The sequence below is a fragment of the Sapajus apella genome, unplaced genomic scaffold (assembly GCF_009761245.1).
Source record: "Sapajus apella isolate SASKATOON/1434 unplaced genomic scaffold, GSC_monkey_1.0 scaffold99, whole genome shotgun sequence".
NCBI classification, from domain to species: Eukaryota; Metazoa; Chordata; class Mammalia; order Primates; family Cebidae; genus Sapajus; species Sapajus apella.
The window spans coordinates 1,592,911-1,609,584 of NW_022437039.1; the positions used below are offsets into that span (position 1 = coordinate 1,592,911).

At 47.2% G+C, this 16,674-nt stretch overlaps 1 protein-coding gene, 1 non-coding gene and 1 pseudogene across 2 annotated transcripts in view; 2 read left to right on the forward strand and 1 right to left on the reverse strand.

Moving 5' to 3' along the window:
- Positions 1-6,161: 6,161 nt before the first annotated feature.
- On the reverse strand, positions 6,162-6,223 carry LOC116536349. The gene has a single exon (XR_004262590.1). It is a non-coding gene; the product is annotated as a U7 small nuclear RNA (small nuclear RNA).
- Positions 6,224-6,646: 423 nt separating this feature from the next.
- LOC116536205 lies at positions 6,647-7,294 on the forward strand (annotated as a pseudogene).
- Positions 7,295-8,408: 1,114 nt separating this feature from the next.
- Positions 8,409-16,674, forward strand: part of CUNH16orf96 (chromosome unknown C16orf96 homolog) — a 49,182-nt gene continuing 40,916 nt past the window's right edge. Inside the window, exon 1 of the mRNA XM_032257999.1 lies at positions 8,409-9,256. Coding sequence (XP_032113890.1) covers positions 8,837-9,256 — 420 coding nt within the window. The 5' untranslated portion in view covers positions 8,409-8,836. The remainder of the gene's footprint in view (positions 9,257-16,674) is intronic.

Sequence of the window (16,674 nt, forward strand, 5' to 3'; positions counted from 1 at the left end):
CCCGAGCAGTGTTATTTTCAGGCTTGCAGTGGAGCTGCTTGTGTCATCTTTTCCTGGGCAATGTTCACTTTCTGCAAAACGCAGCTCCTCCTCCCTGGCACTCGAGGTGCACCTCTGAGCCTCGCAGCAGGACTGCAAAGCCGCCACCTTTTATTTTTAGTCCGGACTTCACCACAACTGGGGCAGCAGGAGTGCTGTAGGCCCGGCACATCTTCAGTGACAAGTGTCTTTGCACCTCGTGGCACCTGCCACCAGAAGACCATTCTCCACCAGTAGGGGAACACCTGGTCGTTTTCAGCAGGGCAGCCTATGGGGTTCCCAAGAACTTTTGCTCCTAGAAGTATGAAAAGCAGGAGCTCGGCCGGGCACCGTGGCTCACACCTGTAATCCCAGCACTTTGGGAGGCCGAGGTGGACAGATACCCTTAGGTCAGGAGTTTGAGACCAGCCTGGCCAACATGGTGAAACCCTGTATCTACTAAAAATACAGAAATTAGCTGGGCATAGTGGTGGGTGCCTGTAATCCCAGCTACTCAGGAGGCTGGGGCAGGAGAACCACTTGAACCTGGGAAGGAGAGGTTGCAGCGAGCAGAGATATTGCCACTGCACTCCATCCTGGGTGACAGAGTGAGCTTCTGTCTCAAAAAAAAGAAAAAAGCGGGAGCCCTTCCACCTTCTCTACAACCAGTGCCATCTGCTGGCAACACAATGGCACGAGGTTGTGGTAGAGTCCCTTTTCCTTGCCTTCGCTTTCCTGACTTGCAGTTTGCATCACAGAGACGCAGGGGTATAACGTTTATCTCTCTTAGTTTAGTTCTTTTAGGCCAGAGTTAAAATAAGGACTGATTCTCATATGGAGACCCCATAAAGAAAAGTGCATATGAGTGTTGACCTTGGAGAATTTTCACAAACCTCACTCACTAGTGCAATCAGTACCACGTCAAAACAGAACACCAGCTGGGCACAGTGGCTCACACCTGTAATCTCAGCACTTTGGGAGACCAAAGCGGGTGGATCATCTGAGGTCAGGAGTTCGAAGCCAACATGGGGAAACCCTGTCTCTACTAAAAATACAAAAATTAGCTGGGCGCAGTGGCAGGCACCTGTAATTCCAGCTACATGGGACGCTGAGGCAGGAGAATCATTTGAATCTGGGAGGCAGGTGGAGGATTGCAGTGAGCTGAGATCACGACACTGCACTCCAGCCTGGGCAACATAGGGAAACCCTGTCTCAAAAAAAATAAAAAGGAGCCTGGCATCTCCCCACCATCTTGCTTCCTTTCTCGCCATGCGACATGCTGGCTCCCCTTCACCTTTCACAATCTGAAGATTCCTGAGGCCTCACCAGGAGCAGATGCTGGCGCTGTGCTTTGTGTACAGCCTGCAGAACCCTGAGTCAAATGTCTCAGGTACTCTTTTATAGCAATGCAAACAAACTCATACACTCATTTTGCCTGTTTCTGTATCTTGTTATTATTGGAGCTGGTTAGAGCATACACTGGGTAATTTTTTTTTTTTTTTTTTTTGAGACAGAGTTTCACTCTTAGTGCCCTCACTGGAGTGAAATGGCATGATCTCTGCTCACTGCAGCCTCCGCCTCCTAGGCTCAAGCAATTCTCCTGCTTCAGCCTTCTCAGTAGCTGGGATTACAGGTGCTCACCACCACACCCAGCTAATTTTTATATTTTTAGTAGAGACCAGCGTTTCACCATGTTGGCCAAGTTGGTCTCAAACTACTAACCTCAGGTGATCCACCCACCTCAGCCTCCCAGCCACAGTGCTGGGATTACAGCAATTTTTGTAATGCAAAACCCGAGGGCATTTTGAATACAGTTCTGCGCCTCAGGGCAAAGACTGACTGGTCTGAGGAGATACCTCTCTCCTCCCATGTCCTCTGCTTCCTCCTTTGCCCCCTCTCCAGCATCAAGCTGATGCATTATTGCCTTGAAAGCCTAAACAAAATTATGTACTCATTTTGGGAGATGCAGCTAATGTGAGTGAGCACTTTATGGTGGGTACCATGCCATGCTCTTTACCTCCCTTCACCTTGACAAGGAAACTGGAGATGTCTACCTCCAGCTCCTAAAGCTACATGGAGGGTTTAAGGCACAGGCTCAGGGTCGCACAGCCCATGCCCAGCAGACCTCAGGTCTTGTGGTTCTAGCCTGAGGGTGCTGCTCACTGCCCAAGCTGCTCTCCTGGTATGGGTATGAATCAGCAAACAGTGAAGTGAGAGAAGAAGCTGTTATATTCAGGCGAGTTTTTTTTGTTTGCAAAAATCTTTCTTTATATGCAGCAAGAACTGGGAAGGAGCCCATTAGAGCTGAGCCAGCAACCCAAATGGAATTCATGTTGTGGACATCTTAATTTGTTTGAATTGTTGCAGATTCCCAAACTTCTGATACAGAAAAGTGTTGGGGTTGAGTGTGGTGGCTCATGCCTGTAATCCCAGCACTTTGGGAGGCTGAGGCCAGAGGATCGCCTGAGACTAGGAGTTTGAGACCAACCTGGCCAACATGGTGAGACCCCCATCTCCACAATAATAAAAATAAAAATAATTAGACAGGAGAGGTGATGCACACCTATAGTTCTGGCTACTCGGAGGTTGAGGCAGGAGGATTGCTGGAACTCAGGTGTTTGAGGTTGCATGAGCTATGATCGCACCACTGCACTCCAGCCTGGCTGACAGTGAGACCCTTTCTCAAAAAAAAGTGCTTGTATTAGGAGCGAATAGCTTGATGAATTTTCCCAAACTGACCATACCAGTGTGCCAACTCCCTGCAACTCGGCTTTATGCTTCCTTCCAAGCATGAGGTAAGAGTCACCACTCCCCTCACCTCCAATACCTAAGATTTGTTTTCTCCATTTGGGGTTTTTTTTTTTTTTAGACAGAGTTTCGCTTTTGTTGCCCAGGCTGGAGTGCAATGGTACGATCTCAGCTCTCTGCAACCTCTGCCTCCCGGGCTCAAGTGATTCTGCTGCATCACCCTCCCAAGTAGTTGGGACTACAAGCATGCACCACCATGCCTGACTAATTTTGTATTTTTAGTAGAGACGGGGTTTCTCCATATGGGTCAGGCTGGTCTTGAACTACCGACCTTAGGTGATCGCCTGCCTCAGCCTCCCAAAGTGCTGGGATTACAGGCATGAGCCACCATGCCCAGCCTTTTTTTTAACTTTAATTTCTGGGATACATGTTCTGAATGTACAGATTTGTTACATAGGTATGCATGTGCCATAGTGGCTTGCTGCACCTCTCAACCAGTCATCCAGGTTTTAAGCCCCACAGGCATTAGGTATTTGTCCTAATGCTCTCCCTCCCCTTGCCCCCCACCCCCCTACAGGCTGCTGTGTGTGATGTTCCCCCTCCCCGGGTTAATGTGTTCTCATTGTTCAACTCCCACTTATCAGTGAGAATATGCGGTGTTTGGTTTTCTCTTCCTGTGTTAGTTTGCTGAGGATGATGTTTTCCAACTTCATCCATGTCCCTGCAAAGGACATGAACTCATTCTTTTTTATGGCTGCAGTTTTGGGACTTTTTTAAGCAATGGTTTCAAACAGCATGAACCTTTTTTTTGTTTTTGTTTGTTTGTTTGTTTGTTTTTTGAGATGGACTCTCCCTCTGTAGCCCAGGCTGGAGTGCAGTGGTGCGATCTCGGTCCACTGCAACCTCTGCCTCCCAGGTCCCAGTTCAAGCAATTCTCCTACCTCAGCCTCCCAAGTAGCTGGGATTACAGGCATGAGCCACCATGCCCAGCTAATTTTTGTATTTTTTAGCAGAGACAGGGTTTCACCATGTTGGCCAGTCTTGTCTTGAACTCCTGACTTTGTGATCCACCCGCCTCGGCCTCTCAGATTGCTGGGATTACAGGCATGAGCCATCGTGCCCGGCTGAACTCTTTTATATATATGTCATTCTGCTCAGTTTTCTATCTGTGAAAGTTGGCTGGGGCACAGTGGCTCACACCTGTAATCCCTGCACTTTGCGGGGCCAAGGCAGGTGGATCACGAGGTCAGGAGTTTGAGACCAGCCTGACCAACATGGTGAAACCCTGCCTTTACTAAAATTAGCCAGACATGGTGACGCGTGCCTATAATCCTCAGGAGGCTGAGGCGGGAGAATTGTTTGAACCCAGGAGGCAGAGGTCGCAGTGAGCTGAGATTACGCCACTGCACTCCAGCCTGGGTGACAGAGAGAGACTTTGTCACACACACACACACCCAAATGGAACACTGCAGGGAGCCTTTGGATGTGTCCAGAAATGAAGTTAGCTCTTCAGATTCTTTTTTCTTTTCTTTCTTTTTTTTTTTTTTTTAAACAAGGTCTCACTCTGTTGCCCAGGCTAAGTGCAGTGGCACAATCATAGCTCACTACAGCCTCAAACTCCTGGCTTCAAGTGATCCTCCCACCCTAGCCTCCTGAGTAGCTGGGACTACAGATATACACCTGCACAACCAGCTAATTAAAAAAAATTTTTGTGGCCATGCGTGGTGGCACACACCTGTAATCTCAGCACTTTGGGAGACCGAAGCGGGTGGATCACTAGGTCAAGAAATCGAGACCATCCTGGCCAACATGGTGAAACCGTGTCTCTACTAAAAATACAAAAATTAGCTGGGTGTGGTGGTGCATTCCTCTAATCCCAGCTACTCAGGAAGCTGAGGCAGGAGAATACCTTGAACCAGGGAGGTGGAGGTTTCAGTGAGCCAAGATGGAGCCACTGCACTCCAGCCTAGGTGATACAGAGAGACTCCGACTGTTGGGGGGGAACCCCGCAGGAGCCAAGGCAAGGGTCTGCGGCCTCAGTCTGCTCTCATATAAATATAGAATTAGGAAAGAATTTGAGATATAGTTAGTTATTTCTATATATATAATTATAAATAATCACATAGCTATTCACATGTAATTATAAATATACAACATATATATATAATCATATAATCTTTAATCTTACTAATAAATCTCAGGTCAAGAAGTATGGGACTGAAGTGGCATTGGAAAAAGAAGTGACCCTAAGGCAAGACACTTTAAGCCCTCTGTGACGCCTGCATAAGGGTTGCTGGAGGGTGCCTCGGCTGTGCGGCAGCACCAGTGCTGGGAAAGTGCCCGCTGTTTAGCCAGCTAGGGAAGGAGATGTCCAAGATGGCTGAGACGTCTTCTTCCTTGGGGGAGTTACGAGAAAATTCCGCTCTTCCAAGCTTTTGTGGTAGTCCTGACGGCTGTCAGGGAGGCCTGCAGACATCCAGGGGTTAATTGTGTCTTTGCAATGCTGTGCTTCAGCGGTCACGTTCCATGTCTACTTTCATGTTCTGCTTCTGCACCTGGTTCCTCTCTTTCTCAAAGGATAAGAATTACTAATAGTTACATAAATCTTAGTGACCTTGTTATTTCTTGACAAGTATGAAAAAAGTGCTGATGCCTTAGGTTTTCTCCTCGCCTTGGCTTCTTGAAAATCCTGAGCCCCTGTCTCCAAGACATGTGATTTACCTGACCCTATCACTGACCACCGTTACCTCACCCTACGCTCCCTGCCTCCTGTTTTGTATTTAATAAAAGTCAGAGTGTCCAGGCACTCGGGCCACTGCCGGACTCCAAATTTTGGTTGGCAGTGGACCCCTGAGCCCAAACTTTCTCTTCTCTGTCTGTATCTTGTGTCTTTATTTTCACAGTTTCTCGTCTCCACACCAGCAGGGAGGAGTTCACAGGACCCTGTAGGGCTGGACCCTACATCCACCTCAAAAAAAAAAAAAAATGTGTGCCCCAGAAGTCAGCATGTTCATCTTCATGATGTGAAAACAAAAGGGAGAACTTGGCCTCCATGTCGTGACTGCAACCTGCACCTGGGCTCCAGTGACCCTGACAGCTCAGAAGCCGCTGGACAAAGAGCAGGTTAGAAAGGCAGTGGATGCTCTCTTGATACATGGCAAGTCCAGGAAGAATGATTATGAGTTGCTTTTGAATGAGAATGAAAATTTATTTTAATGGTGGTATTATGTAAAATTCCAAGTAAAGAACTGAGGGTCAGATTGTCCTTGCCTCATGGTATTCGATCAGATTTAGAAGACATCTGTTTATTTACGAAGGATAAACCCAATTCAACCCCTGAAAAGACAGTTCTATAGAAAGCTTTTTAAAAAAAATTTATTTTTTTTTTTAAATAAAGGGGCTTTCTGTCAAAAACTGGAAAGCCTGCTAGACAAATTCTAAAACAGCTGTAACACTTACAGAAATCTTTTAAACAAGCATGGAATTATAACCATTTCTCAGATTATTCCCCTCCAAACTCTAAAGAAGGAATATAAAGCCTTTGAAGCCAAGCTCTGCCTTCTGAGTGCTTTTGACTTCATCCTTATTGATGCCAGAATTAGGTGGCTCTTATCCTCACTCACTGGGAAACATTTCTATCAAAGAAAGTAAGTTCCAGTATCTGTAAACCTTCTGTCCAAGAATTTATCAAGAGAGATCAATGATTGTATAGGTAGAACAGTCTTAAACATTTCTTTCTTTCTTTTTTTTTTTTTCTAAAGATGGGGTTTCACCATATTGGTCAGGCTGGTCTTGAACTCCCGACCTCAGGTGATCCACCCGCCTTGGCCTCCAGAGTGCTTGGATTACAGGTGTGAGCCACCATGCCCGGCCTTAAACATTTCTAAAAGTGGGTCTTGCCGTGCTATATGCATCCATCACATTGGAATGCAAATTGAGCACATCATTGAAAACATTGTTTCTGTCACCAAAGGACTTTCAGAAAAACTGCCAGAGAAGTGGGACAGTGTGAAACTCCTGTTTGTGAAAACTGAGAAATCAGCTGCCCTTCCCATCTTCTCCTTGTTTGTCAGCAATTGGGATGAAGCCACCAAAAAAATTATGCTTAACAATAAGAAAAAAGCAGCAAGGAGAAAATGAAGAGGAAAAAATCTTGAAAAGCAAAAGGAAAGGAACAAAAACAGAAAGAAGAGGCAGCAAGCTGGCAGGTCTCATCAGTCCTTAGTAAAGACGATGTGGCACCTCAATGTGTAACACTACAGTGAAGAAACCTGAATCTGAGCGAGAACAGACCCCAGAGCACGGGAAGAAAAAACATGGCAAAGGAAGAGCCCAAGTTAAAGTGACAAATGAATCTGAAGATGAAATTCCATAGCTGGTCCCAAAAGGAAAAACTCCAGCTACTGAAAATGCAGAGATTCAAAAACATGCCACAGGAAAGAAGTCTCCAACAAAGAGTCCTAATCCCAACACATTTCATGGGAAGAAAAGAAAGGCCTTGGCTGGGCACAGTGGCTCACGCCTGTAATCCCAGCACTTTGGGAGGCCAAGGTGGGTGGATCACCTGAGGTCAGGAGTTCGAGACCAACCTGGCCAACATGGTGAAACCCCATATCTATAAAAAAATAAAATAAATAAATAAATAAAAAGAAAGGCCTTGCTAGCATCTGAGGCCCCAAAAACTACAGAGTCTGAGACCCCAGAGAGAGGCCCAGGAAAGAAGCCAAAAATCAAAGAAGAGGCAGGGAAGGAAAAAAAGTCCTTCGCTGGGGAAAAAAGATGTGAGACAGACTCCTAAAAAGCCAGACACCAAGTTCTTCACCACTCCTAGTAAGTCTGCGAGAAGAGCTTCCCACACCCCCCAAAATAGCCCAAAAAACCAAAGTATCCCAGTCGACCTAAAGTCAGTGATTCAACTGGAAAGAAACCTCAGAGCTGCCTCAAGAGCTTTTTAGAAATACTCAGGTCCTGACCCACTTTGCAACCTTCTCCAAGCGTCAGGCCTGGACTTAAAAGAGTTTTTAAAAACCTCCATAGGTAATTCTGACATATGTTTCCTGGGTATAATAATCTGTTTTTAAATTGTCCTTATGTGTATTTGCTAATATAATAGAAGAAATACAGAGTGCTTCTCAAAAAAAAAAACTTAAAAAAATTTTTCTTGGCTGGGCGTGGTGGCTCATCCTGTAATCCCTGCACTTTGGGAGGCTGAGGCAGGTGGATCACAAGGTCAAGAGATCGAGATCATCCTGGCCAACATGGTGAAACTCTATCTCTACTAAAAATACAAAAATTAGCTGGGCTCGGTGGCACACATCTGTAGTCCCAGCTACTCGGGAGGCTGAGGCAGGAGAATTGCTTGAACCTAGGAGGAGGAGGTTTCAGTGAGCCGAGATTGCACCACTGCACTCCAGCCTGGTAACAGAGCAAGACCCCTTCTAAAAAAAAAAAAAAAAAAATAAATATATATATATATATATATAGTAGACACAGGGTCTCACTATGTTGCCCAGGCTACTCTCAAACTCCTGGCTTTAAGCAGCCCACCTTTGCCTCCCAAAGTCCTGGGATTATAGGTATGAGCCACCGCACCCATCTGGCCAGTACTTCAGATTCTTATCCCTTCGTGGGATCTTCCTAACTCCAAGAAACCTGTCTTCTTCCTAGAGTTGAGAGAATTCTGAGAAGGGAGCTGCTCTCCATCCCTTCTCTATGCGCTTCTAGCAAAAGTTTACCAGTCTTACATCACCAGAGGGCATGAATGAAGAGGCTGCCATCAGCTATTCAAACATTCATGCACTATTAACTGGGCACCTATTCTGGGTGAGGCTCACCTGGGAACACCCTGCCCACTCCAGACTTGGAAGTGCGCCCGCTTCACCACATTCTCTGATCTCCTGGCAACCAGAGACTCTGATCTGAGCTCTAGCCAGAACAAAGAGTCCTCTGTGACTGCTGTGACCCGCCACCTCCCCAAGCCTCTGAGGACCAGTCCGTGTAGTCTTGGGACCACTGAAAGCGACCCCTTGTCCTCAAGGACTCCGAGAACCCTAGCCCCACTGACGGCAGGATGAGCTTCTCGGTCACGTTTACCGAGCTGGCCAACATTGCCATCCCACAGTGCGGGGTGCTGAACTTCAAGGCCCTGCACCTCCTGCTGCAGGGCATCTTGGAGCACATCCACATGGCTGAGCTCAAGAAGGTCCTCTCGGGGGACGAGGACTTCCTGCAGCCCTCACAGGTGGTCATAGTGCCCAGGGAAGGAGACGCCCAGCCCATCCTCAACCCCATGAAGAGGCTCAGCAATGTCTTCGACCACGTAGTTAGCCGCCTCGACAAGATAGAGAACCAGCTGGCCCTGCTGAAGGACCTGCCCTCTACCGCCCAGCTGCTGGAAGGCAGCCAGGGCACTGGCCGGCCCGCCCAGGACCTGTGGCATCTGATCAAGCTCCGGAAGACAGTGGAGGCTCACGATGAAGCCCTCGCCAAGGTACGTCCCCAGCTGCCAGACACTTCCTTTCCCCTCCGCACCCCTTACTCTCTCCAGAGGCGTCTTTTTTTTTTTTTTTTTTTTTTTTTGAGATGGAGTCTCTATCTGCCACCCAGGCTGGAGTGCTGTGGTGCAGTCTTGGCTCACTGCAGCCTCCGCCTCCTGGGTTCAAGTGATTCTTCTGCCTCAGCCTCCCTAGTTGCTGGGTTACAGGCGCATGCCACCACATCCAGCCAATTTTTTATTTTTAGTAGAGATGGGGTTTCATCATGTTGGCCAGGCCGGTCTCGAACTCCTGACCTCAAGTGATCCGCCTGCTTCGGCCTCCCAAAGTGCTGGGATGACAAGCATGAGCCACTGCTCCCGGTCCTCTCCTGGGCATCTTGTTCCTTATTCCCCTACAATGGGCCATTCCCTTATGCAGAGTGGGAAGAAGTAGGCTTTGGAGTCAGGCACAATCAAAGTGCCAAGCTTGCAGCCTCCCTCAAGTATTGCAAAGGAGCCAGATACACAAGGCCATCTAGTATATGATTCCATTTATACAAAATGTCCAGAATAGGCAAATCCATGGAGACAGAAAGTGGTTGCCAGGTGCTGGGAGGAGGAGAGAATGAGGAGTAATTGCTTTGTGGAGACAGAGTTTCCTTTTGGGGTGATGAAAATGTTTTCAAACTAGATGGAGGTGATGGTTGTACAACCTCACTGATGTACTAAATGCCACTGAATTGTTCACTTAAAAACAGCTAATTGTACATTAGGTGAATTTCACTGCAATTTTTTTTTTTTTTTTTTTTTTTTTCGACAGGTTCCTCCTCTGTCACCGAGGCTGGAGTGCAGTGACTTAATCACAGCCACTGTAACTTTGACCTCCAAGACTCAAGCAATCCTCCCACCTCAGCTTCCCAAGTAGCTGGGACCACAAGTGTGCACCACTGTACCTGGCTAATTTTTGTATTCTTTATAGAGACGGGGTCTCCCTATGTTGTCTAGGCTGGTCTCAAACTCCTAGGCTCAAGTGATCCTCCTGCTTTGGCCTCCCAAAGTGCTGGGGTTACAGGCGTGAGCCACCATGCTCAGCCTCATCCCAATTAATTGATTTCTTTCTATCTTTCTTTCTTTCTCTTTCTTTTCTTTTCTTTCCTTCCTCCTTCCTTCCTTCCTTCTTCCTTCCTTCCTTCCTTCCTTCTTTCTTTTCTTTCTTTTCTTTCTTTCTTTCTTTTTTTGAGATGGAGTATCCCTCTGTTGCCCAGGCTGGAGTGCAGTGGCACGATCTCAGCTCACTACAACCTCTGCCTCCTGGGTTCAAGCGTTCAAGCGATTCTCCTACCTCAGCCTCCTGAGTGGCTGGGACTACAGGCATGTGCCACCATGCCTGGCTAATTTTTTTGTATTTTTAGTAGAGACGAGGTTTTACCCTGTTAGCCAGGATGGTCTCGATCTCCTGAACTCGTGATTCACCCACCTCAGCCTCTCAAAATGCTGGGATTAAAGGCATGAGCCACTGTACCTGGCCTTCTCACCTCAATTTCTAAAAAATGCCTGGAGGAGCTACCATGGGAGAGGTACCAGGGTAGCCACGGTGAACAGGCACGCCCGGCCTATCAGGGGTGATAGACAGACACAAGTGAGAACCTACAAGAACCAGTCCCGTGAGGAGCAGCAAAGAGGCATTTCTTCTGTCTTCTAGGTGAGGAAACTGATGCTTAGAGGAGCTCACTGATTTGCTAAAGGCCCAGCAGCCAGTGGGCAAGGGAGCTGTGATCTGAGGCAGGGCCCCTGACCCTGGCCTACCTGTGACTGCTGAGTCCTGCTAATCCCACCAGCACATGGACAGTGCTCAATTACTGGCAGCCCAAGAAGGAATAAGAAAAGGAAAATAAGCCGGGCACAGTGGCTCATGACTGTAAACAGTGGCTCAAGCCTGGGGGACAGAGGAAGACCCTATGTCTAAAAATAATAATAATAATTTGGCCAGGTGCGGTGGCTCACACCTGTAATCCCAGCACTTTGGGAGGCTGAGGCGGGTGGAGCACAAGGTCAGGCATTTGAGACCAGCCTGACCAACATAGTGAAACTCCGTCTCTACTGAAAATAAAAAAAAAATAGCTGGGCATGGTGGTGGGCACCTGTCAACCCAGCAACTCAGGAGGCTGAGGCAGGAGAGTGGCTTGAACCTGGGAGGTGTATGTTGCAGTGAGCAGAGATGATGCCGCTGCACTCCAGCCTGGCAGAGCAAGACTCCGTCTCAAAAGACTAAACTAAAAGTAAATAGGGAGGGATGGAGCAAACCACCATGGCATGTATATACCTATGCAGCAATCCTGCAGGATGTGCACATGTACCCCAGAGCCCAAAGTACAACAAAAAATAGGGATAAATTAATAAATAAATAGAGGGGAAATTGACCTAACATAAAATCAGCCATTTATTGTTTTTTTCTTTCTTTCTTTTCTTTTTTTTTTTTTTTAGAGACAGGGTTTCACCATATTGGTCAGGCTGGTCTTGAACTCCGAACCTCAGGTGATCCGCCCACCTCAGCCTCCCAAAGTGCTGGGATTACAGGCGTGAGCCACCATGCCTGGACCAAATCAGCCATTTAAAAGTGAACATTAAACACCAAATTCATGGAAATTCGGTGGCACATGATACATTGACATTGTTGTGTAGACACCTCTATCTAGTTCTAAGCCATCGCCCCGAAAGGAAACCCTATTTCCCCCAGTTAATCCTCCTCCCTGAAACCCCTGGCAACCACTAATCTGCTTTCTGTCTTACGGATTTGCTTATTCTGGACATTTCATCTAAAGGCGTAATCCATATATTTCATAGAGACAGTAGATTAGTGGTTTCCGGGGGCTCTGGAAGAGGGGAACAGAGAGTAACTGCTAACAGGGACAGGATTTCCTTTTAGAAGAATGAAATGTCTTGGAATTAGATAGTGATGCACATACCAAATGCCATCAAATTGTTAACTTTATTTTTATTTTTTTGAGACGGGGTCTCACTCTGTCATCCGGGCTGGAGTGCAGTGGTACAATCTCTGCTCACTGCAAGCTCTGCCTCCCAGGTTCAAGTGTGCCTTGTGCCTCAGCCTCCTGAGTAGCTGGAATTACAAGTGATTGGCACCATGCCTAGCTAATTTTTCTTTGTATTTTTATATTTTAATATTTTAGTACTAAAATATTTTTATACTTTAATATTATGTGTATTTTACCACAAAAAAGCAGAGATTGGCAGAATAGATTAAAAAAAAAAAAAAAAAAAAAAAAACTGGGCCTAATAGCTCACGCCTGTGATCCCAACCCTTTGGGAGGCCAAGGGGGGAAGATCATGAGGTCAGAAGATCAAGATCATCCTGACCTCATCACTGTTTCAGTAGTAACACAGTGAAACCACATCTCTACTAAAAATACAAAAAATTAGCTGGACATGGTGGCAAGTGCTTGTAGTCCCAGGTACTCAGGAGGCTGAGGCAGGAGAATCGCTTGAACCTGGGAGGCAGAGGTTGAGTGAGCTGAGATCACACAATTGCCATTCAGCCTGGGCAACAGAGTGAGACTCCATCTCAAAGACAAACAATAAAACATGACCTAACTACTATATGATGCTTACAAGAGATGCACTTAAGATTCAAAGACGGCCGGGCGCAGTGGCTCAAGCCTGTAATCCCAGCACTGTGGGAGGCCAAGGCGGGTGGATCACGAGGTCAAGAGATCGAGACCATCCTGGTCAACACGGTGAAACCCCGTCTCTACTAAAAATACAAAAACATTAGCTGGGCATGGTGGCGCGTGCCTGTAATCCCAGCGACTCAGGAGGCTGGGGCAGGAGAATTGCCTGAACCCGGGAGGCAGAGGTTGCGGTGAGCCGAGATCGCGCCATTGCACTCCAGCCTGGGTAACAAGAGCGAAACTCCGGCGCAAAAAAAAAAAAAACAAAACAAAACAACGATTCAAAGACACAAATAGGGCCAGGCACGGTGGCGTGCACCGGTAATCTCAGCTCTTCAAGAGGCCGAGGCAAGAGGATTGCTTGAGCCCAGGAGTTGGCAATTGCAGTGAGCTCTGATTGCTCCACTGCACTCTAGCCTGGGTGACAGAGTGAGACCCTGTCTCTACAAAAAAAAAAATAAAGACAACATACAAATAGGTTAAAAGTAAAAGGATATAAAAAGATATTCCAGCTGGGCACCGTGACTCACACCTATAATCCCAACACTTTGGGAGGCCACAGCAGGTGGATCACTTGAGGTCAGGAGTTCAAGACCAGCCTGGCCAACATGGCGATGTCTCTACTAAAAATACAAAAATTAGTGGGGTGTGGTGGTGGGTGCCTATAATCACACCTACTGGGGAGGTTGAGGCAGGAGAATCACTTGAACTCGGGAGGCGGAGTTTGCAGTGAGCCGAGATGGTGCCATTGCATTCCAGCCTGGGTGATAAGAGTGAAACTCTGTCTCAAAAAAAAAAAAAAAAAAAAAAAGCTATTCCTTGTATTCCTTTCAAGCAGTGACCAGAGGAGAGTGGGGTCTTCTCAGGCAAGATAGACTTTAAGACAAAAATTGTTACTAGAGGCAGGGCTGCCTGGTGTGGCTGAGGGCATGTTATGGGGGGCCTTGTGGGCAGGACAGGTAGATACCAGGATCTGAGGTGCTGGCACCCCAGAGGCAGCTTGCCTCCTGGCCTGTCTTGATGGATGAAGGCTTCTAGAAGGCACGGGTACCCCGAGAAGCTCAACAGGGCAACCCACCCAGCTCACAAAAAGGGTTTGTGGACAGGTTCAGACCTAGGTGTGCAACTTCCAGAACTGTTTGTGCAGCTAAGGAATGTCCCCATCATTAGAGAATTTTGCCTTATCCTGGCCTGACTGAAGTTGCCTGAGGTTCCCACAATGACCCATTGAAGGGGGTTGCCATGGCGGCTGGTTCTAGAATGGTGCAAACTGCATAGCTAACTGTCTGCGCCACCAACCAGTAAGGCTGCTGGGGGTCGCCTGGCAAACAATGTTCAAGGGACAATTTTCCTTTCGAGAGTCCCCGTCTGCTTTCTTTAGGCCGGGCTTTTTCTCATCTGTAATGATAACCTCTTGCAGCTGGCCTCAAAGGAGAAAACGAGGGATAATGTCAGCTGTTTGTTGTTGAGATTGTTTCGTCTAACCCTGCTTCCATAATATTGTGGGTCCAAGGCTTAGGGGATTTTTGTATTGTAGAAAAGCTTTAATTTTTTGGTCTTTTCAAGGGAATTAGATGCATCACCACGGCATTACAACTAAGCCACTAATCCTGCAGCCTCGTCAGCAGTAACTGGTTCACTTTCATGAAGCCACTGGGGAATCAGTTCTTTCTACAGATGTTCAAGAGAAAAGATTGCCAGGTGTGGTGGCTAATGTCTGTAATCCCAGCACTTTGAGAGGCTGGGGTGGGAGGATCCCTTGAGCCCAGGAGCTCAAGACCAGCCTGGGCAACATGGCGAAACCCCTTTTTTACCCCAAAAATTTCAAAATTGTCTGGGCATGGTCATGTGCCTGTAGTCTGAGGTACTCAGGAGGCTGAGGCACTCAGGAGGCTGAGGCAAGATTGCTTGAGCCTGTGAGGTTGAGGCTGCAGTAAGCCTGGACAATGGAGCAAGGCTGTCAAAAAAAAAAAAATGCTTTTTGAGAAGTGTGCATGTTCTTTTGTGAATTTATAAAACCTTATTCACTCTGTTAACTTTTGTTTTTTTGTTGTTGTTTTTATTTTTTTTTAAATAAATTTATTTTTTTTAAAGATGGGGTTTCACCATGTTGGTCAGGCTGGTCTTGAACTCCTGACCTCAGGTGATCCATATGCCTTGGCCTCCAAAGTGCTTGGATTACAGGTGTGAGCCACCATGCCCAGCCCTGTTGTTTTTATTTTTAAGGCAGGGTCTCACTCTGTTGCCCAGGCTGGGGTGCAGTGGCACAATCTCGGCTCACTGCAGCCTTAGCCTCACCAGGCTCAACCCAGGAGGTGATCCTCCCACCTCAGCCTCCTGAGGAGGTAGGACTACAGGCCTGTGCTACCTCACTGGCTAATCTTTGTATTTTTGGTAGAGATGGGCTGTTGCCATTTTGCCCAGGCTGGTCTAGAACCCTTAGGCTCAAGCAATCCTCCCGCTTTGGCCCAAAGTGCTGGGATTACAGGCTTGAGCCACTGCGCTCACCATCTGTTAACTTTTCTCTTTATTATTATTACCCAGTGGCTCACACCTGTAATCTCAGCACTTTGGAAGGCCGAGGCAGGTGGATCACCTGAGCTGAGGAGTGCAAGACCAGCCTGGCCAACGTGGTGAAACCCCGTCTCTACTAAAAATAAAAACATCAGCCGCTAGTCGGGAGGCTGAGACATGAGAATTGCTTGAACTTGGGAAGTGGAGGTTGCAGTGAGCCGAGATCATGCCACTACACTCCAGCCTGGGCAACAAAGTGATTCCAAAAGATTAATGGTAACTGATTTTGCTTTATTTTTAGCCTTGAGTGTTTTTGGTGGGCTATGTGAAGCCCATTCCTGGACTTCTGCCCTCCTAATTTGTTCTTGGCCATTATCAGACTTGGATACCTGCACGCAGGTTCTGCAGCTCAGGTGATGCCATCTGCATGCACAGGGTCCAGGAAGTCCAGTCCAAGGGGATGCTAACAACCTGTTGTCGGTTTCTTTATTTCTCGACTCCCTCCCCATTTTACTCTCGCAGCAACTGGAAAGCACCTGCTGTATATTGCACAGGTGAAAATGATTTCACATTTAAATTGGATTTTAATGCTGGTCGTGGTGGCTCACGCCTATAATCCCAGTATTTTGGGAGGCTGAGGCAGGCAGATCACCTGAGCTTAGAAGTTCCAGACCAGCCTGGCCAATGTGGAAAAACGCCATCTCTACTAAAAACACAAAAATTAGTTGGGCATGATGGTGCTTCGCTGTAATCCCAGCTACTCAGGAGGCTGAGGCAGGAGAATCACTTGAACCTTGGAGGTGGAGGTTGCAGTGAGCTGAGATTGCGCCACTGCACTCCAGCCTGGGCAACAGAGCAAAACTCTTTCTCAAATAAATAAATAAAATACAAATAACAATTGGATTGTGAGTATTTCATAACATTACTTAAAGGTATGGAAGACACTTTGGGCTGTTAGAGTACCGAGGTTGCAGTGATTGCAGATGACATTGGTATCACTTTCACAGAGTGTCATGAAGTGCTCTTGCATTCCTCGTTTCCATGGAGAGAAATGTTAGCATTCCTATTTTCCAAAGTCCTGGATGTGACCATGTGGACAAGTCTAGCCTCTTGTCTGAGGTGGTGTTTGCTTTAGCCCCTTTTTCAGGCCTCTTAAAGCCTTTGTAAGTACTGGGCCCTAGCTCAAACCTAGCATCCTTGAAGCCCTCTTCAGAGAGAGAGAGAGAGAGAGAG